Source organism: Gouania willdenowi, chromosome 4 (genome assembly GCF_900634775.1).
Source record: "Gouania willdenowi chromosome 4, fGouWil2.1, whole genome shotgun sequence".
Classification (NCBI taxonomy): Eukaryota; Metazoa; Chordata; class Actinopteri; order Blenniiformes; family Gobiesocidae; genus Gouania; species Gouania willdenowi.
In genome coordinates, this window is record NC_041047.1 from 10,649,644 (window position 1) to 10,677,532 (window position 27,889).

At 40.5% G+C, this 27,889-nt stretch overlaps 1 protein-coding gene across 2 annotated transcripts in view; it reads right to left on the reverse strand.

Annotated features, from left to right (window-relative positions):
* ano8b (anoctamin 8b) overlaps positions 1-27,466 on the reverse strand; it is a 62,314-nt gene extending 34,848 nt beyond the window's left edge. For both annotated transcript variants that reach the window (XM_028445576.1, XM_028445575.1), the window contains exon 1: positions 27,081-27,466. In XM_028445576.1, the coding sequence (XP_028301377.1) occupies positions 27,081-27,270 (190 nt within the window). In that variant the 5' untranslated portion in view covers positions 27,271-27,466. The remainder of the gene's footprint in view (positions 1-27,080) is intronic.
* Between the last annotated feature and the right edge of the window lie 423 nt (positions 27,467-27,889).

Genomic DNA, 27,889 nt, shown 5'->3' on the forward strand with positions numbered 1-27,889 from the left:
ATGAAGCCCTAATAGCACTTTATGATGTTTAAAGCACAGAAAAGTCAATTTAGCGTAACATTGGCCCTTTAATTACGTTTTAAAAGAAGTGAAGTAATTTGTTACATTTCTACACCCAACCGTTACTGAGTAAAGTATTTTTTTTTTGTTGTAAAATGATCAACGGACATTGCGAAACAACAAAAAAAGAAATGACCAGACAACAATCAAATGCATCACATCATAGCCGACCAATCAGAATTGGTTATGAAGGCACATTGAACATAATCCATATGTTCTTAGTCATGCCATTTCTGATAAAAGCTGAGCCACTTTCTTCAGTTCAGGTTGTGGTTTCTACCTATTATGTTGTTACCCACATATCACATTTGAAGTGGCACTGTTTTAGAGTTCATAGATTTAGGTATTTTTAGAGCCTGAGAATTTTTTTAAATTGAAATTAATTCATTGGTGTTATTTTATTTAAATAAGAATTGCACATTTGGACAAACCTTTTATTATATACAGAATCACAGATGTCTTTGTGGAAAATAAATTAAGCTCCAATTGTGCAAGATTTCTTATTTCCTATTTAAGTTTATACATGAGATGTTTACTTTATGCAAGGGAACCATGGCAAGATTTATGACCAAAAATAAACGTGGGGGTGAAAGTAACTAGTAACTTTTACTTTGAGTACTACTTAATTGAGCTACTTTTTTACTTGTACTTAAGTATTTTATGTAGGACTTGTACTTAAGTACTATTTCAATCAAGTGGCAGTACTTCTACTTAAGTAGGATATATCAGTACTCTATGCTATTTGTTAGTTGTTTTGTTTCCTGTGGTTACAGTAGCGTCATGGAAATCTGAAGGAAATCCATCTTCACTGTGAAGCCCTTCATCAATCACTGAACTCGCAGAGTCTCACGTTTCCACTGAGATGTGCAAATACTTTGAGCAGCACCATGCAATCTGCAAGCAGCGGCCCCCGAGCTGTCAGCTGTCACAAAATTGTTAGCGTAGACCACGTGTCAAACTTAAGGCCCGGGTCCAAATCCGTACCTTTAGAGCATACGATTGGGCCCACAGGAAAAAGTAAAAAAAAACAGAGCAAACATGATATAATGTGTAAATTACCTAATAATCTAATTGTTGATATCTCAAATTCAGTAACTCCACAATATTTTTAGGGGCTTGCATTCTAACTTTGTTTAGATGACATAAATGCTACCATCTCTCAATTTTTTCACAAATTTTGCAATTTCTCACAAACAATTCCACAAAATTCCTCTAAATCGCACAAAAATCTGGAACAAAATCATAATTTTTTAAGTGAATTGAAATGATATTGAAAACAAGGGTACAATAATGTTAAAGTTGTTCTTTTTCCCCCTGAACTAACAGGAGTTTGACACCCTTGGTGTAAACCATTCACTGTGGCTTGAGTTTTAACAAGCAGATAGTCATCAACATCCCCTGCCAAAAAAAAAAAAAGAAACAAGGGCAATAACTCCAGAAAAAGTAGTTGTGCGCTTGTCATTTTCAAACTCCATCAAGGTATTGATATCTTGAAGCCACACATCGAATTTGGTTATCCTATCTTAAACAGTCTCTGAGAAAAGTGGTCCCCTTTAACTCGGACGGACGGATGCACGGACGGACGGAGTTCAAACCCATATCCCCCTTCCACACTTTGTGGCGGGGGATAAAAAATACCACTAAACAAAAACTCTGCTAGCTTCATGCCAACGTCTATAGAAAAACCCATGTATATGCTCACATTTACCGTGATCGGCAGTGATTTATATAACACCGTTTATGCTTACCTTTCACAAACACAGTCGTAGGAGTGTTATCAAATAGTACACTTAAACATACTCACAAGCATATGTTTTTTCAAGCCGTAAATACAAGAACTTAGTTTGTAGAGACCAGTAGGCCATGGGCTTTCAAGATGGCGACTTCCGACTTCTGCAGCAACAGTGGTAGGTCAAAACACACAAACTCACCCAGAGTAAATAAAAACGGAACAAGGGCAATAACTCCGGAAAAAATAATTGCACACTTCTCATTTTCAAACTCCATCAAGATAGTGATACCCTGAAGCCACACACCAAATTTGGTTATCCTATGTTAAACAGTTTCTGAGAAAAGCTGTCCTCTTTAACTCGGATGAACGGACGCACGGATGGACAGAGCCCAAACCTATATCCTCCTTCCACTTTGTGGCGGGGGATAATAATACTGTTTCAGAAGTGGGTTTTATGAGGCTTAGCTGTGTGGGTCACTGTCCGATAATGAAAACCAAGCCTTTTCAGTATCAATGCCATTAACATAATGTAAAACAAAGAAGAGCAGCAACTGAGCATTTGATCATTTCAATGAACCCTTCAGGCATCACTTCTACTCTTACAAGAGTGAATGTAGACACAAAGTTCAAGGCCATGAAGGGCTAATAATAGAGCTGATATCCCCAGTGTTAGCATGAGGCTGTAAATCACTATCTCTAGGTTTACTCGGTACACAACAGCCACATGACATCATCGTTGTGTCCCTGCTCTTTGTGTGAAAGTGACAGGAGAGACACAGTGAGGATTCTGAGGCAGGTTACAGAAAATTAAAAGAATCATTTTTTATTTTCACAAACACACTGTATGGTTTTTAATCATCTTACTGTAACACACATTCATCATTCTTCAATTGACCTTCTTTTGACTTTGAACCAACATTGACCAGTGCAGTTTCTTTTTATTATCCTACTCAGATTCAGCAGATAGATGTGCAGTAGTGATTTATTAATTCAACATTTCTTTTAGCATTACCACCAAATTCTAAACACTTAGGGCTGCATTTACAAAGAAAGGAAATGAAGGGTGTCCATATATGCACTTGGCACCAGGACACCCTAGGCCGCAGTTCGATGATCGACTTCGTAGTCGTGTCATCGGACTTGCGGCCGCATGTCTTGGACACTCGGGTAAAGAGAGGGGCGGAGCTGTCAACTGATCACCACCTGGTGGTGAGTTGGCTCCGATGGCGGGGGAGGATGCCGGTTAGACCTGGCAGACCCAAACGTATAGTGAGGGTCTGCTGGGAACGCCTGGCAGAGTCTCCCATCAGAAAGAGCTTCAACTCCCACCTCCTGGAATACTTCAACCATGTCTCGGAGGAGGCGGGGGACATTGAGTCCGAGTGGGCCATGTTCTGTGCCTCTGTTGCTGAGGCGGCTGATCGGTGCTGTGGCCGCAAGGTAGTCGGTGCCTGTCGTGGCGGCAATACCCGAACCCGTTGGTGGACACCGGGGGTGAGGGATGCCGTCAAGCTGAAGAAGGAGTCCTACCGGGCCTTTTTGGCCTGTGGGACTCCGGAGGCAGCAGACAGGTACCGACGGGCCAAGCGGAGTGCAGCCACGGCGGTCACCGAGGCAAAAGCCCGGACATGGGAGGAGTTTGGTGAGGCCATGGAGAATGACTTCCGGACGGCTTCGAAGAGATTCTGGACCACTATCCGGCGTCTCAGGAGGGGGAAGCAGTGCACCGTCAACACTATGTATGGTGCGGATGGTGCGCTGCTGGCCTCGACTCGAGACGTTGTGGATCGGTGGGGGGAATACTTCGAAGACCTCCTCAATCCCACCGACACGCCTTCCAATCAGGAAGCAGGGCCCAGGGACCCGAGAGTGGGCTCTCCTATCTCTGGGGCTGAGGTTGCCGAGGTGGTTAAAAAGCTCCTCGGTGGCAGGGCTCCGGGGGTGGATGAGATCCGCCCAGAGTTCCTCAAGGCCCTGGATGTTGTGGGGCTGTCATGGCTGACACGACTCTGCAACATCGCGTGGACAGCGGGGGCAGTGCCTCTGGATTGGCAGACCGGGGAGGTGGTCCCCCTTTTTAAGAAGGGGGACCGGAGGGTGTGTTCCAATTATAGAGGGATCACACTCCTCAGCCTTCCCGGTAAGGTCTATTCAGGGGTACTGGAGAGGAGGGTCCGCCGGATAGTTGAACCTCGGATTCAGGAGGAGCAATGTGGTTTTCGTCCTGGCCGTGGAACTGTGGACCAGCTCTACACCCTCAGCAGGGTCCTTGAGGGGTCATGGGAATTTGCCCAACCAGTCCACATGTGTTTTGTGGACCTGGAAAAGGCATTTGACCATGTCCCTCGGGGATTCCTGTGGGGGGTCCTCCGGGAGTATAGGGTATCGAACCTCCTGATAGGAGCTGTTCGTTCCCTGTATGACCGGAGTCAGAGTCTGGTCCGCATTGCCGGCAGTAAGTCGAAATCGTTTCCGGTGAGGGTTGGACTCCGCCAGGGCTGCCCTTTATCACCGATTCTGTTCATAACTTTTATGGACAGAATTTCTAGGCGCAGTCAGGGCGTTGAGGGGGTCCGGTTTGGGGGCCTCAGTATTGCATCACTGCTTTTTGCAGATGATGTGGTCCTGTTGGCTCCAACATACCGTGACCTTCAACTCTCACTGGATCGGTTCGCAGCCGAGTGTGAAGCGGCCGGAATGAGAATCAGCACCTCCAAATCCGAGTCCATGGTTCTCGACCGGAAAAAGGTGGAGTGCCTTCTCCGGGTTGGAGATGAGGTTCTGCCCCAGGTGGAGGAGTTCAAGTACCTCGGGGTCTTGTTCACGAGTGAGGGAAGGATGGAACGAGAGATCGACAGGCGGATTGGTGCGGCGTCTGCAGTGATGCAGAGTCTGCACCAGTCCGTCATTGTGAAAAGGGAGCTGAGCCAAAAAGCAAAGCTCTCGATTTACAGGTCGGTCTACGTTCCAACCCTCACCTATGGTCATGAACTTTGGGTCATGACCGAAAGAACAAGATCACGGGTACAAGCGGCCGAAATGAGTTTCCTCCGTAGGGTGGCTGGGCTCTCCCTTAGAGATATGGTGAGAAGCTCAGTCATTCGGGAGGGGCTCAAAGTAGAGTCGCTGCTCCTCCGCATCGAGAAGAGCCAGATGAGGTGGCTCGGGCACCTAATTAGGATGCCCCCTGAACGCCTCCCTAGTGAGGCGTTCAGGGCACGTCCCTCCGGAAGGAGGCTCCGGGGAAGACCCAGGACACGCTGGAGAGACTATGTCTCTCGGCTGGCCTGGGAACGTCTCGGGGTCCCCCCGGAAGAGCTGGAGGAAGTGGCCGGGGAGAGGGAAGTCTGGGCCTCCCTACTGAGGATTCTGCCCCCGCGACCCGGAAACGGCTAAGCGGGAGAAGATGGATGGATGGATGGATGAAATTAAATGAAAATTTTTGGCCAAAACCGAAAATGAGAAAACCAAGGCGGAAAACCAAAACACCGAAATAAATTGTTGCGCTAATTACATCATCCTGTTTCGGTCGTCTTTTTGTGTTTTGGCCGAAAACCGAAAATGGCCCAAAAGTGCATTTTCGGTGGCCAGAATTTCTGTGCATTTCTACTAAGAAATCCTAATCAAAAAGTGCTAAACTATAGTAGATATATTTGCACACTATCTTTGTTCACCTGTTGCATGTGATTGACTAAGATTGCCTGTGCAAATGAAAGCAGTTCTAAATGTGGTGGAGACCGCCCTATTTGAATGAGAGCTTTGCGCTCAAGCTCTGATGTAAAAGAGTGAAATGGCAGCAATAGACAAATGCTACCTGTGAGGAAGACAATGCTCTGGGGAAAACAAGAAGAACAGCAGATGAAGTGAAGAAAATATGGCAAGATATATGTAGAAGAACAAAGGAAATAATGCCTTAAAAGAAATGTTCGGATTATTGTTATTCGTTACGTAAATGTTTCAATCACCTTTCAGTCAAATGCGGTAAGGAAATTACATTGTGTGTCTCTGAGGAACTAATGACCTTTTCAAGGGTTAGCCTCTATGGCGCTCTCTGTAGGCTAAATTGATCATATTACACAATTTAGATGTCTTTGTCTTTGGTTATTCTACCAAAATAGTGCTCTACAGTGCATCAAAGGAAGGAATAAGATTGACCTGGACCACCAGTCTCGTCTCTCATAGAGATAATCCTTTATATATATATATATATATATATATATATATATATATAGAAAATTAGACCTACAAATATTGATTTAATTATTTCTTTCTATTCATGTTCTCTTTGGTCCATTTACTATCTCAAATACATTTTCTGTTTCAGACATATTCCAATTAATTGACTGTAAAAGAAGAAAAATGTGGAACCAGGGATGAAACAGATTCCATCAAAAACTTCTTAATCCTTTGATTTAAAATAGTTTTTTTTTTTTTAAATAAAGGAGCCAAAGGCATGATGAGTAAAAACGAAACAAATTGAAGCAATCATGAGGAAATCTAATCCCATAATAGAATATACTGTTCAGTGTTACTTACAAAGTATCTATGAGAACTTCATGTGGCTCCGCGCTGCCTTTCTCTCCTGAAGAACACTTTCAAACGCAGTAAAAGGCTAAACAACAGCAAACAAAAGCAAAGTATTTTTTTATTTTCTTAATCTGTGGTTCCTTTTGCAGTGAATAAAAAGCCACCGGCTGCACTGATGTACCTCAGACGAAACGCTGCAGGCTGTGCATCGACATGGCAGCAATTCTAATGAGTCTTGTATTCATTGCTGAGGACATCACACACACACACACACACACACACAGGCACACACGCGCACACACACACAGAATGGAGGACTCAAGGAGCCGATAGGTTTAAACACTTACTGAAAGCTTTAATTTATGCATCCCAACACAGTTAGCAGCAGTAGCTGGTGTGTGTGTGTGTGTGTGTGTGTGTGTGTGTGTGTGTGTGTGTGTGTGTGTGTGTGAGATTTATGAGACTCACTTGGTGCACACACTAGATCTGTCTGATACACGGCGTGTGTGCATGTGCATACATAACGTGTGCTTTCACCATCAGCGAACATCTTCATGACTGGGAAAAGGTCACTGTTATTCTAAACGTTTAGAAAACATTGGCTTTTCTTCTTCATTACATTAGGTCAGTATTCCTAAAAATGGAATGATTTAACATTTCGTCTGAATGTCTCTTTGATGTTATATTGTATTTGCATCTGTTTCTGTGCGTGTGATGGATCAAACATAAATAACCTCATCAGTAACGTTGTGTATTGCCATGAATCTGACGATACGATATGATTCGCATGTCACAATACGATATATCCCGATACTAAACAATACAATATCAATATATAAATATCAATATTTACAAATTTCATCTTTACAAGTACAAAATGGTATGAAATACAATTTATTTCATGTTTTTTAAACTTGCAAAAACAAGTGAATGGTAACCAACTGTAATTCAAGTACAAATATAAAAAACAAGTGGTATGTTTATCAGTGTCAAATTCAATTTTTCCAAAAAAGTCACCACATACATCTGTAGAAGTGTCCAGTGTGTTTAATGAAAATAAAGTGCAATCAACTTCCAGCTAAAATGCATTGAGGAGTGAGGTAGTTTAACAAGGTCTGATGTGATTCAATGACACCTAGTGACCAGGCGTTTAAATGCTAGCTACCGCAATCAAATGTTTGTTTTTGTACAAAAACATGATTAAAAAATTGATTTGGACATTTTTGAATCAATACGATTATCGTGTTAAATCGCCAAATCGATCTTCTCCTTCACCCTCACTCATTAGTGAGTTTAAGACATAAGATAGGGGGAAAGTTTATCTCATATTCATATTAAATGAGGTTGAATTAAAAAAAAAGTTTAAGCTATTTTGACAAAAGATAATTCCAGGGAGGAGAAACAGGGTACCTGCAGAGCAGGTTGGCCCCAGAGCCAGCAGGGACGCAGATAAAGCCTTTTATAACCCACGCCTCTCCCTGTAAGATGTCTATTCCTGAGCAAACGCTTATCAGACAGCGGCCAGGCACGAGTAACGGGCAGGATGTCTCTCTGTGATCTGAGTCACCCTCGGAAGCTTTTCTGTGGGATGTTTTTGGAGCGTGACCGTGTCTAGTAGGAGCACTCGTGTGATTGGGTGATAAAAAGTGCAAGGTTAAAAAGCTCTGATGAAACATTGGAGTTCACAGACACTTCAAATCCAAAGTGTCAAACTCATATTAGGTCAGAGGAAACATGGACCCAGTAGATCTTTAGAGAGCTTGGCCGACAGTGGTTGGGCGCAAGGGCTGGGTGATATGGACGAAAACTCATGTCTCAATATTTTTTTTTTCTTCAAAAAGGCGATATACGATATGAATCTCAATATTTGGGTTAAATTTGCTGATGCTAAATGCCACACAGGCACATTTATGAACAAACAGATGCACACTGGGACAGCGTAGTGTGGCTTTTTTAGGGGAAGGACTGGGTTAGGATGCACTCAGAGGTCCATCTAACTGTGTTTTTCATGCTGTTCTGAGATGTAGTGAAAGCGGTGACTGAGTATTATTTATACAAAATAAGCAAATGAAATAAAAACATATCGATATAGGCAATATTGTATTTAACAAAATAGAAAACTTATCTTAAATCTAAATATATTGACCAGCTCTGCATCATGGACTACCAGAAAGTACCATCACACACAGACATGCATCTGCAGTTTAGACCCGGAGTCTTCAGGACCTTACCATCTGATCCAGAAGGTTCGTAAAAACAGGAAAGGAAAGGAAAGGAAAGGGGTCAAAATGCAGCAGGCACGCTCTCTTTGAAGAATGAACAACATATGGACTTGGTAAAATGGTAAATGGACTTGATTTTATATAGCGCTTTATCACCACACTGAAGCAGTCTCAAAGCGCTTTACATATTAGCTCATTCACCCAATCACTCTCACATTCACACACCAGTGGGACAGGACTGCCTTGCAAGGCGCTAGTCGACCACTGGGAGCAACTTAGGGTTCAGTGTCTTGCCCAAGGACACTTCGACGCATAGTCAGGTACTGGGATCGAACCCCCAACCTCTCGATCAGAAGACAACCCACTACCACCTGAGCCACGGTCGCCCAACATATACAGTATATTAGATAGATATTCTCCAAACAGGACATAAGGACATTTTCTATAAGGACATAGATCATCTGCTCAGGGAAGAGAAAGAAAGTAAAAGGGAAAAAGCATCTTTGAACAAAAGAAAGAAACCAAGGCAGTCACTGTTAATTTAACCATCTGTTTACTTCTTAAACAGCTCAGCATCCATTCACCGCCTGAATCAACTGATAACCACCCATTGTCATTGTAATGACCCCATTAAAGGCACTTAAGCATCATCAGCACCACACTCATGTGAAGTCATTTTCAGATCTGAACAGGCTTCGAAAAACATCTTCAAGGAAAAGTCCAAATAGTTGTAATAGTAGTAACCCTTTATTTATGAAATAGCTTCATAACCATCAATGAATCCATATCAAAATCTCCACGGATTAAATAAATTAAAATTTGGTGGGATTTTGTCCATTTTTCCAAGAACAGGTTGGGATTTTGTTCTGCCACTAACATTTAAGCTGCTTCTCATCACCTTTTTTCATCCTTTGTTTGTAATCCAGTTAAGCCTGGGCGATATGGACTAAAAGTCATAACTCGATATTTCCTCTCAAAAAGGCGATATATGATATAAATCTCACTAGGTTTTAACTAAATAAAGTCTGACCAGAAAGACAATTCTGTGTTAAATTTGCTGATGCTAAATGTCACACAGACACATTTATTAACAAACAGCTGCACAATATGTGTGCCACTTTTGACTCTTTTCTCCTATGATGGACAGCATGTGAGTGAGTTCTGTAGTGTGGCTTGTTTAGGGAAAGGTCTGGGTTAGAAATCCATCTAACTGTACTTTTCATGCTACTCTGAAAAGTAGCAAAAGCAGCAACTCCTAAAACAAAATATAAAATAAGCTATAAAATAAAAATATATAGTTATTATAGGCGATATTGTAAAATATATATATATATATATATATATAATTTACAATATCTTTAATCTCGATATATTGCACAGGCCTAGTTCCACTGTGCACATTGTTGCGCTGTGCACATAAATACACAACCATTTTAACAAAAAACAAAGATTATTATACAATATTACAGGTAATCGTTTGCTTTACTCATCTCTTTATCTTCTTTCACCTAAGACCACTTCTCTCTCTTCAAGCACAACCCCTCACTCTCTAGCCCTTCTTTTTTTTTTTTTTTTTACCCCGTTAGCATTGTAGCCTCCTCCCGTCAAAAACCTTTCTCAAGGGAGCTTCTTGGACAGAAATATCCTCCTTCCTTCTCCTGATATCCTCTTTTTTAAATCTCTCACAGCTCGTAGGCCTTCTCTCTCAGTCAGCTTTACTCAAGAGGTATTTGTCATCACTGTGCGCATAGAGCTCCTATATGGATTATACCTTCATACTAAGCAGAGCAAAGAGGTGGATGTGTAATGCTACAGTAAACACAGTCAGTTACCTCCCTGGTCCAATTCTCTTGTACTGTTTTTTGTTGTGTTTTTTTTATTAGGAATATGCAATTGTCTTTGCATCTGGATATTAAAAAATGCACATGAGAACATTAAGCAGCATTTATAAAAACATATAGGACAGCAAAATAACTTACAATTCAGCTTTTGGATATAATAAATAATATAGCTCAAGTATGTCTATGAATTCAAAACATATTAGAGTTTAAAAGTGTCTTTTGGTGTGTTCATTCATTATCGTAATCAATACTATCCAAATTACAGTAGCTGGCAAGGTAAACACAATGGTGGATTTGAACGGTAAATTAAATATATTCATGTATTGTATTTTACTAAGAAGTCTGTGATCAATATCAGGGATTTAACTCCATATTAGTCACAGTTTTTATTTTTTCAAAAAATTTTTTTGATTGGATTTAATGATTTCAGCTCTGTAGAAGTCTGGATAATCATCTTGTCAATATCAGAATTATTGGAGCCGAGATGCATCAAAACATGCAGGAATATGACTTTTAGTGTAGGGATCACATGAAATTAGGTGTGCACCAAAATTAACATTTGTGGCCGAAGCCGAAACGAATAAAATATAAACGCTCGGCCGAATATCGAATGCGGTTGTTAAGTTTTTCACTATTTTTTTTTTATAGTGAATAAATAGCCTAGAATGCATTTTAGACATGTTTTTTTAAAGAAAGTAAATGTTTATTGAATATTCTGACATTTTTAAATATTCCAATAGCTTTTGCTTTTCATAAAAAGCACAACAAAGTTTTTCATTCATATTAGCCCTTCAAATAAAACAAAACATGCATTCCCCACCCAAAAAAGCTAAAGTGCATTAAAGGGGAGGTATGATGAAAAAAATCACTTCATAATGGTTTTGCTACAGTGATATCCCTTTAGCCTCATTCAGAGGGTCAAAGCTGAAAAAGTTTTGTTTCCTCCCTCGTCATTCCACATTTTGTAAAAAGTCAGCTCCAAACGGGCGAGTTGGATTTTGCCCACATTGGCAGGTGACTTCACCTAACACGCCTCCTTGAATGTGAGTTCCTCCCTCTCCATCTATCTAACAGCTAAAACAACATTGTGGTTTGTTATAATATAAAGAATATATATTATACTTTATTGCCATATACGTTTATACAAACTGCACTACTGGACGCCCAAACTGCACTACTTTTTCTGCTGCCGATCGTGTTGCGAGTCACTTCTTGGAGCCACGGCCATTGTTCACACACATCAGCTGTTAGCACTCCATGCTAATGCTACACCAGCCTATGTAGTGAGACCCGACATTGCTTGTGAACCGAGGAAGAAAATATGGAGATGTTTACGGATTCGTGGCTCACAGCGCTAACAACGGACTTGTTTGTGGAACTGGACGGCTTCCAACTTTTACAACGGAGAGCGGTAAGGAGAGAGTCTGGCTGTGTTTGTGTGTGGAAAGGAGCAGCTGCTGCTGCTGCTCCTGCAGTAACGTGCACACACTTTCGACTCAAAATCACTGCACGTTGTTTGATTGCGTCATACGCTACGAGTCGGCCTTGCTTTTAACTCACTAAACCAAAGGCCGAACGTGGCTATTTTTGCAATATATTCGGCCACCGAATATTCGAAGCATCCCTACCTGAAATACATGGTTATATAATTAGTTATATTATACAGTATACATAAAACTATTGTAAAGAAAACAACAGACACGGCCAAAAATAACTAGGGGTTATTAGGGTTTCAGGAAGTCAAAAAAGTGTATTATTCATACTAAACCTCAAGTTCACTCATCAATCGGTTTATATATTTACATTCTATTCTACCTGGAGAAATTTTAAGGATTTTAGGGTTGCAACTATGTCCAGTACATACAGTAGGTACTAGGCAAGTCACTGGTTCATCAGGATCGAACACAGGATTCAGTTTTAAAGATGAAAAAAATCAGTGCGAGTGGACATCATAACCGCAGTTTCCTCATTAACAATCACAGAAACAATAATAGGGATTTGTCCTTGGCTCCTGCATAACAATGACTGCTTGTGACACTGGAGCCATTGGTGGGTGGGAGCCTAGAGGAGGACAAGGACAGAGCATCGGTGCTTACACAGCGCAATAACTCAAATATCACTTTACCCTATCGGACTCATATCTTTCCTGAACATCACTTTTGTCAGAGTTCCTCACACATAAATACTTTCCCTTTAGTGCAACGTTAGTATATCAGCCAAGTGGGTTAATTGATGGTTCATTCTAGGTTAGCTGGTTAATATAAGAAAGCCACCTTAGCGAGAAAATGACGCACTCGTTACTGAGCAGTCATGCAAACAAAGCCAGGGCTTAATGAGAAAAAACCTTTACTGTGCTTTTCTGTCAGGGCTTTAATCATCACAACGAGAGCCAGTGTTGGATGTCTTTCATGCCCCATCAGTGCTCCTTCACACTCACTAGTGCACACACACACACGCACGCACGCACGCACGCACGCACGCACACAGTGTCTAACTGGCTGAAGTGAAAATGGTGAGAAGAGGGCTTAGAAATGATGAATAACCAAGCGCTAATGATGTGATATTGTGAGTGAATAGAAGCATTTGTGGCGCAAACAGGCGTCCCAGTTGAGTGGAGGGTAAGTGCCAGTGAGGAGGAGATTTCTGTGCAATCACACAGAACAAAGAGGCATGGATTACAGCTCGTTACAATGCAAACGTGTTGTGTGCATTAGATCTAATGTCGGAGAAAGACTTGCCCAGTAGGAGTGTTTACGAAATGTAAAGTCTACTCTTAAGATAATATGAACATGTGGTATATTACAACAGCCCAAAAGAAAATAGTACTTCATCACACATTGGAATAAATAAATGGACTTTGCGCTTTTATTACAACTGAAGTAGTCCCAATGCTCTTTACGATATCATCTTATTTATCAGATCACACAGTTAACACATTTATACAGAAATGGGTAACTTCTATCACAAAAACGGGATTGTCTGAAACGAGGGCCACATTATCAACATTGATGTCAGCATTTAGAAGAAAGACCAATCTGAGCATTAATACAACACACATTTTGTGTTTTTAAATTCTCATCAATATGGTGTTGTCTTTTTCTGTTTATCAAGTCATTGTGTGTTTTCTGTCCTTACTGTCATTTTGTGTATTTTTCTGTCATTTTGTGTCTTTGAAGTCTTTTTCCATATCTTGTTGTTTTTGTAGTCATTTTGTGTGTGTTTAAGTGGTTGTTTACTGTCTTTGTTGTGATTTTGTGTATTTCATGAATCATTTTAAAAATATTTTTGTGTTTTTGTTGTTACTTTTTGTACTTTTCTTGACATTTTGTACATTTTCGGCCCCCTTATGATGGCCCATTTAGGGTGCTTGAGGCGGGTTCTAAGACTTTTGTGCTGCATGTGGGTGGGCGCCGGGAGCGGGTTACGTTGGACAAGCTTAAACCTGCACACATGTTGTCTGATGAGGTTGTGTGTCCGGCCCAGGTCCCCCGTCGTGGTCGGCCTCCTACCAGGGTCCTGGAAGGGCCCTTGCAAGTTCAGTGCCCTGATTCGGGACCTGTGTTGGATGAAGTTTCTTCTGCCCGTCGCCCGTGTGGACGTCCACGTCGACTGGTTCCGCCAGCTGAGTCGGAAGTGGCGCGGCGCAGCCGTTTTGGCAGGCTGATCAGGCCTCCAGTGAGGGACTGAACTTTGCCCCGGGAGCCCCTCTGTGTGTTCGGGGGGGGGGGGGGGGGGCTGTGTAGGGGGTCGATGGGTAGGAGGTGTGGTTTTACGCCATATATAATGTTTGGCGCGCTTTGTATCCTTATTCGTGTGATGCTGCTGAAAGGATTAAAGCTGTACTAACCTCCACCTGAGTTGTTCCTTTATCCTGCCACATTGGTGACCCCATGGCGAACATGTTCGAGGAAGGAGAAGGCAGTGTCTCTTCGTCAGCCATGTCGCCCCAACTCTCACAGCTGGCCGGTTTCGCCGCGTCTGTGAAGCTTCCAGAGTTCTGGCAGAGCGACCCGGCTGCGTGGTTCCAGCATGTTGAAGCGCTGTTCCACCTGCGAGGAATCACGGCGGACGACTCCAGGTACTTCTTGGTTGTCGCGGCTCTGGATCAGCAGTCCACACGCCGTGTCATGCAGGTGCTGTGCAACCCGCCGCACCGTGGGAAATACTCTGCGCTCAAGCAGCTGTTGCTCCGGAGATTCAGCTTGTCTGCCGCGGTGAGGGCAGATCAGTTGCTTTCCCTGCCGGGATTGGGTGATGGCTCGGCGGTCGACTTAATGGACAGCATGCTGTCGTTACTGGGATCGGATGATTGGAGGCTTCCTTTTCCCGCACATTTTCCTCCGTCAGCTTCCGCCTCCAGTGCGCGCTGCCTTAGCCAACTCCCCAAGTTTGGCTGCTGGCGATTATCGAGGGTTGGCCGAAGAGGCCGATCGGGTCCTGCTGGCTACCAGACGTTTCTCCGTGCTGGGCGTGGCGTCGGAACACCTGCAGCAGACGGATGTGGATGAGAGCTCGGCGGGGGTGGCTGGAGTCTCCAGCCGGAGACAGCGCAGAGGCTCCCTGTGTTTTTTCCACCTGCGTTTTGGCTCTAAGGCACGGCGCTGCATGCCTCCTTGCGCTTTTGAGGTGCAGGGAAACACCAAAGCCAGCACTCAGTAGCAGCTGTGGGTGTTGGCGAGCAAGAGGAGCTGCTGTTTTTGGAGGACTCCCGTTCTTGGAGACGGTTCTTGGTAGACTCTGGTTCTCAGAAGAGCCTTCTTCCCCCAGCAAAGTCAGACCTGTCATCGCGGAGCAGCGGGCCGTTGCTGAGTGCAGCGAACGGATCATCTATTGAGACTTATGGCATCAGGTCTGTGACTGTTTTTTTTTCATGGGCGCAGTTTTAAATGGGATTTTGTTGTTGCTTCCATTGCAGTTCCCATCATAGGTGCAGATTTTCTGTGTGCAAATGGTTTATTAGTGGATGTTGCTAATCGCCGTTTGATTGATGCTCCTACCCATCAACCCCTTGGGTGAGAGAATAGTCCCTAAGTGCTCACCACAATATTATATTTATTTATTCAGTTGTACAATACTGTAGATATTATGTTGAAGGTTAAAATTTATGTAACTAATTGGTTAATAATAAATGGGTCAGTTTTTCTCAAACCTACTGTTGCTGTGTTCTCTGTTTGAATAACATCACTTGATCAAGCCTTTTCTAACATTCCACACTACAAAATAAGTAATAAAAGTATGTATGATTCGTGCAGTTATCGTATTGTATCGATATCGGCCAATACTCAAGGTTGCAATATTGGTATCGTATCGGAAGTGAAAAGGCTGTATCGGAACATCCCTAGAAAATGTAGAAGAGAAAGAAAAGGATTTCACAGATGAGGAGTGCATCCTAAGGAGTGATTCAGCAGCAATGACTCAGTCAGTGTGACAGCTGATCTGCATTAATGGACGTTACACAAGACAGGAAAGATGGATACAAATTGGATCAATAGCGAGTATAGAAGTACCAGTGATTCCGAACATACATTTCTCTTGTTTTCTTAGCTGCTAAAAAAGTCAAGGAGGAAGACATCATTACACAGTGTGCTTAGTCAGTCCTTTAGAAACAAGCTGCAAGGAAAAAAATGTGCAGTCATTCATGCTGAGTTTTTCTCCTCTGCAACAGAAAGAAAAACTTACAATTAAAGGCATAGATGACTAGAATAGCTTTACCAATGTATGAAAAATGCTGGTCAAAGCAAATGTAAAAGAATGGAAAGGAGGAGAAAAACGAAGCCCAATGACAGCCCATGTTTCACTGGTGGAAGCCCTCATCAGTAAGCGTTGGAAAAGTAATGTTCAAACATATGAGCAGGGACAAAGGATTTCCCTGCATCTGTGGACAGACTTTAGCATTTAAAAAAAACCCCAATCAGCGGTTGAACCCCAAGTTCCTGACAAAACATGGAGGAGAGTATTAGAAAGCTGAGCTCTGAGAAACAAACTCAAGATTTCATGTTGGATTTAATGGCTCAGAAATAATTAAAAACATTGATGGTCAAAGTAATCAGTATATATACTGTATATCTATATATATATATATATATATACATATATATAATTTCCCCCAATGAAGCCTGACATCTTAATTTAGTGTTTACAACTGTTTGTGTTTTTTTTTATTATACTTTTTATTAAGTAAAATTGGATTAATCAACATGTTGCATGTTCCTCGTCTCCAACAGCAGGTGAGTCATTATTTCATTGAGTCTCTGTGCACAGAGAGGAACAACAGAGCACATAGGGGAAAAGGCTCAATGTAGTTTTTAAATGAATGTTTAGGGACTATTTGTTTAAACAAAACTTGTAAAATTTAAAAATATTGTTTATTATAAAATATCCGATAATGTTCAAAGCTCAAAAATACGTCTCACTACAGAGCAGCAAATGTAGCCTAAGAGATCAATTTATGTTTATTGTGCCAAATGAAGATGTCGGTCTGTTCTAGGGGTTAAATTGTGGAATAATGTTGATAAAAAAATAAAAACGAGTGACACACTATTCATTTTCAAAAGGAAAATGTCACAATATATTTTAGAAAGTTATGTATTGTAAAGCAGTAAAAATATGTTTGTAAGAGTATAAAGAGTTCTTTGTTAAATGTTGTATAAAGGGAAAAAAAAAAAATATATATATATACAGTATGTGTGTGCAGTGATGTTGCTAGGTAGTTGCAAGGTAGGAAAAATGAGGTGCGTCTCAGGGACGCACCTCATTTTTCCCCATGAAAAACAACACATTGTGACTAACAACTTGTGTTTAAAATCATTGTAACTAGCAAAATAAACCTAGCTGTCAGCGGACCCCTTTACGCAGTGCAGACATGATCTCCTTGAGTACATGCTAGTTTAGCTGCTACAACAGCAACTAGCCAGTTAAAGTGGATTTCATTTCAACTGTCAAAGATACTTCTTAGTAGTATGCAGTGTTGTTGCTAGGTAACATACATTGTGAACAACAACTTATGTTTAAAATCACAGTAACTAGCAAAAGAAACCTAGCAGTCAGCGGACCCCTTTACCCATTAACTCAGCGCAGACATGATCTCCTTGAGTACATGCTAGTTTATCCTCTACAACAACTAGCCAGTTGACTAGCTGCTTACAATACACCACAAACAAATCTACATCATTTTTATTTTTCTCAACAGACTTTGCACTGTTAGTTACATTTTTGTGTTTTAAGTTTCATAGTGATTGACTCAGTTCATTTGATTTAGTTGATGTTCAGACAAGAAGATTTTGGTTTTATTTTGGTGACAATTTATTTTGTGACTCCGTCATGGTGACGAGAATGTTTTGTTTGTGTTAAAATCAGCACTTTTATTGATAATTTATTTTTGTACAACAGACACCATTTTGTTTTCATTTGAATTTTAGCAATTTATTTTGGTGCTCTTTTATGTTGCTACAAACGTGCAATAAAACCTGCCACTGTGACAGTTGTGCAATAAACTTTTCAGATTTGGAATTGTATTTGTTTAATTTCAGATACATTTTGAACATACATGAATATATAATTATAGCCACATCATACCACCATTAAGAGAGTTTAACACTACAATTTAAGGAATAGAAGAATATAAGAAATATAAAGAAATACATTTTTTTTTATTGGGGACCCACTCAAATCACCACCTGTGGGTCCCGGGACTCACTACATTGAAAACCTATCAACATCACTGTGTGTGTATTTTATTTTTTGCATTATTTGAAAAGGGCAACTCAAATGTACTTTGTTGAATGCTTGCATTTCTTTTCAACCTAAATGTATTGATTTATGTTTTGATATTATATTTTTTCTTCTGCCTGTTTCAGTCTTTTTATATATTTTTAAATTGTGTTTTATGTTTGCAGATTTTGTTAGACTGAAACAAATTAACTCAAACTGATCATTTTAATCTTTGATTTACCTAAAAACAGAAATGTGTATTTTTATTCTAATTTCTATAAACAAACTGTGGCGTAAGTAGAACAATTTTTATAAACATATCGGAAATACCTTTTAAAATATCAGAATCAATCAATTGGTTTAAATTATTACACACTTTCATTTGAAAACCTGCAGCTAGACCGTCATCTGCCATCTTCAGATGTAACTTAGATTTATCCTAATTTATGAATTCAAAATGCTGCTTCTCCTTTCTCTGTACAGAGCTTCACACAGTTTTTCTTTTTAAATGAAGCTAATGAAACATAATTGTCTGCTTTAAGCTAAGGTAGAAGTTCCCCTTTGAGGCCTAAACCAGAGAAAACGTAAAGCCATGTTAGACAATCTAGGAAAGACCAAAGACTCTTGATATGTGAGGTTATCAGCTTGACATTTCCGACATTATGTTGTTTTTTCGTTTTTTATTAACTCTGACATTTAGCCTAAAAACAAGAGCATGGGGGGGAGCTGATGGCACAGCTTGCGTCCCATATCACACAAGTCTCCAAAACACGGCTTTTAAACCAAATACCAGGAATAGCAGAAGATGGAAGAGCCAAAAAACAGGAAAATGAATAAAAACAGGAACAAGAGCTTCCATAGCTTCTCAATGTATTTTCATCACTATCATAAAGACTGTGAATATTCTAAAATGTAAAAAGAAGGAAAGCAGTCTGAGTGCACAGTGGTTCATATGAAGCAACTTCCAGCAGCCAAGAGGAAAGCAGCATTCCTCACGGTGGTCTTTGCGTTTGTTCAAGCTTTGCATGGCAACGATAAAAAAGGAAACTAAATCCCGCCCCAGTCAGTGCAGTCACAGAATCAGAGTGACCGTGCTGAATACTTGAAGATTGTCCTTACTTTGAAGTCTGAATAAAGCTTTAAATCAATGCTAAAGTCTCTGTGACATGCCACTGTCTGCACAAAGGGGGAAGGAGCACCAGTCCTCTGTGCGTTTCAGATTAATTAAGCTCCTGAGGGAGAATTATCATTTCCTCGGAACGCTTAGATTATCTTCACGACTATAAATGGAAAGCGTAAACTTCCAGAGGCTATGAATTGGGGATTTAGAAGTTAGTTGGCTTCAAGCAAAAAAACTCAAGAATCTAGGCCGAGTGAATTATGATTTATGGTAAAACAGATGGTTTATTATAATTTGGGGAGAACATGGGCTTCGTAAGATACATATCTCATAATTTAGACACACAGCTGCATTGCTGCAGGGATATTCCAACCAACGATGCACTGCTCAAACAAACAAGGACTAAGATAATACCACCAGCATGTAGGCATCACTCAGGTGAGTACTGCAGTCAAATTTCAATACACACAAACATTAAAAATGTTTCCAAATGTTTCAAAAAAAATTAAAACAGGGCAGATAAAAAGGATGAATATCATTGTGCTGAGTCATTTTTACGTTTAAAGAAACAGCCCAGCAAACAAATAGACACGTTGAACAGCTGTTTGGAGGGTGGAGTCACAGTGATCCGACTTTACACGGATGTGAATTCACCAGAGTGTGCAGCGCCCAGTTTGTCCAACAGAAACACTGTTTGGATGGACTGACAAAATGTGGGAAACTAAAACAAGTTCATCAGAAACATAATATTATTATGTTATTTGAAGATGTTAATTAAAAATAAAAAATAAAAAGCTGAAATTTCCTCATTATGTTACTAAGATTACTTTCAACTGTTTTTTTCTAGTGGTGGCATATTCTGCTATGTAGTATATATAAATAAAATTAGCTCTAGTTAAATCTCAGACAAAACATTAGACAAGAAAAACAAATGAGTTTTTCAACGATAAGTTGGCTTGTCACTTAGTTCCTGTTGCTTCAATTATGGTAAAAACAAAAACAAAAAATGCATTTAGTGCAAGACTAACCAAATGTACTTTCAACAAGGTTTTTATTTTTTTTTTACTCACTGATGACACATTGGGGAAGATGAAGGGACAGATTGACAAGTCTTCAGTCCATCAGAGGACACAGATGATGACCCATGGTCAACCTTAGGCTTTGTTTACACAATGTTTTCAGGTGAAAACAATGACTTAAATTTAGGGCTGGGCTAAAAATCGATTTAATCGATTAATCGAGTTTGCAGATAAAAACTATTTTATTTTGCAAATTTGAGTGTTTAAATTTTTTTCCTACCACAGTTTTTTCAGACTTTTCCACGTTCCGATGTGAGCAGCCCCCTCTTTGTTTACATTTGTTTACCCTTTGAGTAGGCTATGTGTGCGCCACAGGCATGTTCGATTTTTTATTCGCACTATGCTGAGATACTAAGGGAAGAGATTGTTATTTTTTTAATTGTAATGTTATATGTTATAAAATACATAGTTATCAGATTTCTTGATCAGAAAATTTAAGCTACTGTGAAGTTGCCGTTGCACTGTTTCCTAAACCTGGGTTAAAGCTTGAAATTGCTGAATGACAGAGCGTTATTTACTTTTTATTTTTGGATTGTTTTATGCATTTTAACTTTTGAGGACAATCACAGCAATAAAGTTGCACTTTTGACAATATATCTGATGTCTGCAGTCCTTTTCAAGTGCATTAAAAAAAATCCAGTCCATCAGAGGTTAGTCTTGCACTAAATGCAAAAAGATTTTTTTTTTAGGCAAAATCGCCCAGCCCTACTTAAATTGTCTTTTAGCTGTTTAAGACAACAGTGTTATTGAAACCTCAGGAGGTGTTCATTTATTAAGCTATCTTCTGGATCTGTCCAGTCCCGTTATTGTTCAAAAGACAAGCTGCTAGGTAGCATGGAATGGAAACTACAAGTATTGCACTGTATTATAGTACAAGGTTTCATGCAAGGCATTGTGTGAAAGATATTCATAGAAAGCATTGTTGTCCCTTCGTGTAATCAAAAATGGGAAAAGTACTTTTCTCGCAGATCGTTTTCCAGAAAGTAATCAAGAGTATCCTGATAATGTCCTTTATGCACACAGAACAGAAACAAAAATCCCTGACACTTCATGAGCTGTGTTTCCACAGTTTCTCTCAAAATAAAAGTGATATTTCGAAAGTTCCGACAAAGTATAATTGCTCTTTGATCGTGTTTCCGTTGAAGGTTGTTTTAGGCAGAAGCTTCATAACTCCCGTGAAATCTAATTCCTTGAGACTACGATGCAAACTTCCTTTAACACTCCACATTCCTTTTTTGTTTGCTGCCTAATATGGCAGTTATAATTTTGTTTTTAAAGTATAATGCTCAGAAACATCTCATGTTCTCTTCTGTCTACACATACCGCGCCATGTTTTCTCAAATAGAAGTGGTCATGTGACCAGGTACGTCACGTTCTGTGATGTGTAATTGTGGAAAAAGTGTTTCCATTGCGGTTTTCCAATGCATTTTAATATCAAACGTCTAGGGATGTAAAGATTCACTCAATTCCCGATTCGATTCACAATACTGGGTTCACGATACGATTCTCTCACGATTTATTTTACAAAATGGGACTGTAGACAAATGATGATGAAAAATATTCCTTTATTTTTTTGGGGAAACTAGAAAATAATGTACTATTTTCCTTTTATTTTTCATTGTCAAAAGAATCCCTTGATAAACTATTCAAAACATTGCAATTTAACTAAAAATAAATCTTGAATGAAATAAATAAAGGAATAATACAAATGAAGAAGAAGCCTATTAATTTCAATTCTGGTTCTATAGTAAACAATCTATAGGGCGACCGTGGCTCAGGTGGTAGAGGGTCGTCTTCTGATCGAGAGGTTGGGGGCAAGACACTGAACCCTAAGTTGCTCCCAGTGGTCGACTAGCGCCTTGCATGGCAGTCCTGTCCCATTGGTGTGTGAATGTGAGAGTGATTGGGTGAATGAGCTGATATGTAAAGCGCTTTGGGACTGCTTCAGTGTGGTTATAAAGTGCTATATAAATCAAGTCCATTTACCACTTACCATTAAACAATGCAAAACTGCATAATAGTTCTTTTTCTTTTTAAAAGTGCAACTGAAAATGTATTTTGTGCCTTAACAATTGGACTTAAAAAAACAAACAGTCATTGCACTGTATTTAGGTCAGATATTTGTTTGGACCAGCAGAGGGCGCTAGTAACCCAGTGGTCGGTTGGCATGTAGCTAATCTAGCAGTGAAGAAGAGATGCTATGCGCTAGCAGACAGAGCTAATAGAAAAACATGACTTTTACAGATATTCTTTCGGAGCTAAAGGGGTAAGGAATTTCATAAAGGAATTTATGAACATGTTTAAGAGTAGAAGGCGGCCAGAAAGAAAGTAGTAGCAGATTCCGCCCGCCGCCGACACTTCTGGATAGCGCCCTCTGCTGTTTAAAAAAAGTACTGTGATTCAACTTTCACAGTATCGATGTGAACCGCGATACCTACGTGATACATGAATTTTTAAGTGCCTTACGATTAATTGTTACATCCCTACAAATGTCTGAAAAACCTCATCATGAAAGTGTAAAATCTTTTTAACGATATTTGAGTGTTTTTTCGAAATTCGGGTGTTTTCATTACCAATTTTTATTTCGCAATTTAGAGTTTACGCATTTACTAGGGAAATGGAAAAGCAGCTATTGACAATATTTTTTGGCAAATGTCAAGTTTGTCAATCTAAATGTATGTTGGTTGATGATTCAGGGCATGTGGAAAAAAACGTCATCTATTCAGAACATTGCTGACCTTCCAAGCAACATAAGAAACGCTTTATGTTACTGGCGACATAACAATTAAAATCAAACAGTAGAGCAAGAAGATGAAACCAAAGAGCTCACAAACACTGAGCCCAACATCCTGAAGAAGTATACCATCATCAACAGAAAATCCATGAAATTATGGCAGCACTAAGGTTGCATCAACCCTTACAGTCATGATCTTACTTCATAGGCAGAATAATCCCAATAAATCTCAACTCTAGAGCAGCTTGTCTAATTTTATAGCCCTCCTGATAGTGTGCATAATTGTTTCATTGCAATGTGTCTTGTGTAAACGAAATTCAATTTCTTCAGAATGATGCGTCAGCTGTGTTTCTATCCTGTTCCTAACAGGTGAAGTTAATATAGCTCGTCCCATCATGAGCAGCAAGGTCACAGAGCATAGAGATGAAATTCCTTTCCGGCTAAAGCCGCCAATGTGCAGCTCAGTGCAAAGAAGAAGGAGAACAGGAAGGATCTCTGACAAGCTCACCATGAATAAGAGTGAGATGGTAAATGCAGAGGGAGGCAATTGGTTTAGAGTCATTAGGCGCCACACATCGCTGTTTCTTTCTCAGATGGCATTACATTCATTGGACCCTTCATTTAGAAAGCTGTGGGATGGCACAGCAACAAGCAGCAACAGCAGCAGCAGCAGCAGCTTAGCCCGCCTGCTGCAGAAAGACACCTTAAGAGGTTCAGAGCGATGCTTCTTCTCCTTCTCACCACTGTATTTAAAGCCACCTCAGAATGAGACAGAAAAACAGACAGAGACCTGGCCTGGAGTCCATTCTCCATATACGAGTGCAGATTCCTGTTTAAAGCATCTTCCTCATGCATTTTGCAGACCGTAAAGTGCATTTATTAATTCCAAGGATAAAGGGTGAAGCTAAATATGTTTATATAAGATAATAAAATGAAACCAGGATCTTTAGCACTGCCTCTAAGGACACCTATAAGTTTACAGTACCGTGATTGTGCTGCAGTTTCAGGAAGTCTTCCAAATAAAAGTTCTTCTTTGAACATACTACAAATAATGTGTGTTCTCTGGTTGAATATGGCTAAACAGTTAAAGGCAATGAAACTGTCAAATACTACAGTCATGGACAAAAGTCAAAGTACGGTGTTAACATGATGCTGGTATTAGGCCTGGGCCGATTACAGTAAACAAATTTGCCCTATTAATGATAGTACATGGCTGCTTCGGGGATTTGGTGCGCACTGTTTTGTCTCGTTGATGACGTAAATCATTAGTTATAATAGTGTTTCTGGTTTGTTTTTCGCACCATCCACCAAGTCAAATTCCTTGTATTGTTTTTAAACTGTACTTGGCCAATAAAACTGATTCTGATATATAAGTAATTTATTTGACGTTTGTCTGTCTTGTATTTTCATTGGAATTTTTTTACAGCAATAAATCGCTTTAGTTAATTGGCATGTATAAATATTCACTGTAATAATATTTGTTGTATTTTGCGCATTGTGTAAGTTATTCCAATCTCTGCCTCCATACAATGCAAATGGTGAGTCAGAGCTAAAATGCAGTTCTGAATTAAATACAAAAATTAAAACAAAGGATGGTTCAGTGTGATTTTATGCTGAATCAATCCACACATGTGGCCGCCTGCCACCCAATAAATCTTTTTCAAAAGTCAGAATGACTCCAAGTGAGTGTCCTAAATCTGAAACCACATTATTGGATGACTAGCCAACCACAAATTACATGACCTGGTTTTTGTAACGAAGGATCTCATCCACAGTGGCCTCAGAGGGAACACAAACTAATTGGTGAGAATTTCACATTACATTTTCTAATGACGGGTGCCTCATTAATCCTTGAAACACAGAACTGGAGCTATAGAGGAATGGAAGAGTACATCAAAGTCGTTCTAGTCTAGTGTGGGGAGGGATTAGAGAAATTTTTGAGAAGAGAGGCAAAAAAAAAAAACAATGAAACAAAGAAAATCCTCCTGGACTGTGAGCCCAAACTCACCAGCTCAGAGAAGCTACTCGGATGTGTCGCTCAGTGACTGACGCGTGAAGGTGTGACATCATTGTAATCCCACTGAAATCCCTAAACATTCATTCGCAGTGAACATGTGAAAAAAAGTCTCAGTATGCACAGGAAATAGAGCGGACAGGGCGGAAAAGCCAGGTAAATAATCTAAATATATTGGTATTCTTGCTGACTACACACAAATAAAGTAATAATGAGAAGCCTAAAAATTTTGCTGAAATTAAAAAAGCATTAAATGATTAGACTGCATTAGATATGGTCTGGGAATAAAATGTAACGTGGAACTAAAGTGCAAAAATAAACAAACTTTCAAAAGCTGAATTAAAAAATGTATTTCCTTTTTTAGTTTTCTGAAGCTTTTGTCACAGATTGCAAACAATGTTTCTTTATTTCCTGTTTTTTTTACTGCATTTTTTTCATGCAAAGAATGAGTTTAATTTAATTTTTGAGTTTTTATTTGTTCATGAAACATGTTTCCTATTAGCTCGTTTCTAACTAGCACAGACTAGTCACAGACTGAAAACAATGTGTCTTTATTTTCCTGTATTTTTGAATAGTGTACCTATGCAGCAAGTGGCAAGTTTAATTTAGTTTTTGATTTATAATGAAACATTGTGTTATTTGTTCCCTTTTGTTTCAATACGTTTGAAAATGTGTTATTTGCCAGGATGTGACGCAGAAGCATCAATCGCTCTATACTCTTCATTAATATGAATTACAGCAGAGAAACTTCTTACATTGATTGTTGTTCTTATACGTATATGTTATACATATGTGTACTTTTGCCAATGGTGTCCTTTGATAGTTGAGCCTGTATTGTGACTCCATAAGTTTAAATCATATTAATCTCAGCCAAAACAAACTATACCATTTCTAGTCCAAGAAAAACGGAATAAACGTTGTAGTTACTGATGAGAAGAACAAAGTTGAGTCCTTATAAGTTGAACTTTTTACACATCCCTTAGCTGATTACTCGTGCATTTTTGGTCAGAAAATGTTGCCATCAACATGAATTATAACAACACAAGGTTAGAGTCCAAAGTTTAGCATTTTACATTTCTGGGGAACTATGAGTCAAAGCTGAAGCTTTATCCGAATTCAAAAAAATGCTTAGTTGTCTTCCCCCTGCAAACTATAGCAGCAACTCTCTGAAAGCACTTTAAATAGAGCCGCACTCTACAGGATGACATCAGGCTGCTCCTACAGTCAGCAGAGACCTGCTCAAGTTACCTCCACCAAGTGTGGAGAGGAGCTCTCTGACAGCCTGCTGCTCCACTGCATCAATCTGCAGCAGCAGCAGCTCACAGGCTTTTCACTGCGAGGCAGGCGGGCATACATGCTGGAAAACAGCCTCGGCTTGGCATCCGAGGGAGCCTGTCCGATAATATTGTGGTCTGCTCCAAAAATAGCATGGGATGCAATGTGATTCAAGCTCGCTGTCAGTGTCATAGACGAGGCACGTCTGCTCTGCCAGGAAAAAGAGATGTTATCCTTTTACAGGCGGCAAAGGTAAACAAGAGAACAAGGAAACAGGAGGAGGCATTAACTGTTATTGTGGAAAAACATGCACCAAGTGACTAACAGTGGTGTTAGTGATGGGCTGCTGTGGCTGGGGCAACACTGGAGTAGTGACTGCTCAAACTGGGGAGGAAAAACATCCCTTATGAGGGATATCAGTTCAGGTTTTTTTTTTTTTTTTTTAATTAATATGGAAAATAGCAGGAATAAGTAGCTTTGAGGAAGACTGATAAACATTCGGGACAGGCCACACAATAGATAATAGATACCCTACAGTAAGGTCACCACTCACTCAGGGAACCAAATGAAGCCATTTTCAGGGAAAAGAAGAGATTAAGAGGACACTTTATAACAACCAAGTAAATATCTTCCACTGATACACTGCAGTGTTTGTAGGTTCTGCTTTAGGACGCCCTCGTGGAGACAAAAGGACGGTGCCGCACGAGGTGTGCGGTACACCTGCCCGTCCTTTACACACAAACATTACACACAGACATGTACTCACCCAGTACACCGCCGGAGGAGCTTTGAGCCGCCGGTGAAGCGCCCGGTTCCGGCCTCTCACCTGCGTCCCCCTGCTGAGCTCGGTGTCGGTGCCGGGAGGAGCTGTCCGTACCGTCCCCGGCTGAGGAGCCGCTGGCGGCCGCCGGGGATGCGGCTCCCGCTCCCGCTGCCGTGGTCCCCGCGTCCGGCATGGCTCTCTATCAGCGAGGAGTGACGGAAAATAACGGTGTTATACTCCGGGAAAGCATGCAGCGGTGTCGCATCGCAGGCGGAGGGCAGAGCATTAGTGAGGCAGGGGCGGCCGGTGCGGGTTAGAGTGTGAAAGTGAGGTGAAGGTTGTTGATGGGGGGGAAGGATGGAGACACAGAGAGAAGCTCACCGTCTACAGAGGAGGGACAAAGAGACGGAGGGCGGGGGTAGGGTAGGGAGGAGGGTGTACACACACGCACACGCACACACACGCACACACACGCACGCACGCACACACAAGCTCAATCAGGAAAAAGTGCAATTTTGGCCGTTTAAATTCTGTACAATCCTGTTAAAAAAAAAATTATTTTGTTATTCTGAGTGAAATGGTCCTTCCATGTTGATAGTAGTCAATACTTTATTTATTCAGTAAAAGGAACAAAATAAATCAAACCTCTGTAGCCGCTGGAATCCAGTAAAAACACTGACCAATCTCTGCCATTCGGTCAGAACAGAAAGAACCAATCACATGTCTTCATCAGGGTTCTCACCAGGAATGTTTCACAGTGTAGGAAATTTGCAGAAAATTTTAAAATGTATAACCCTCTGACGTCCAAATTA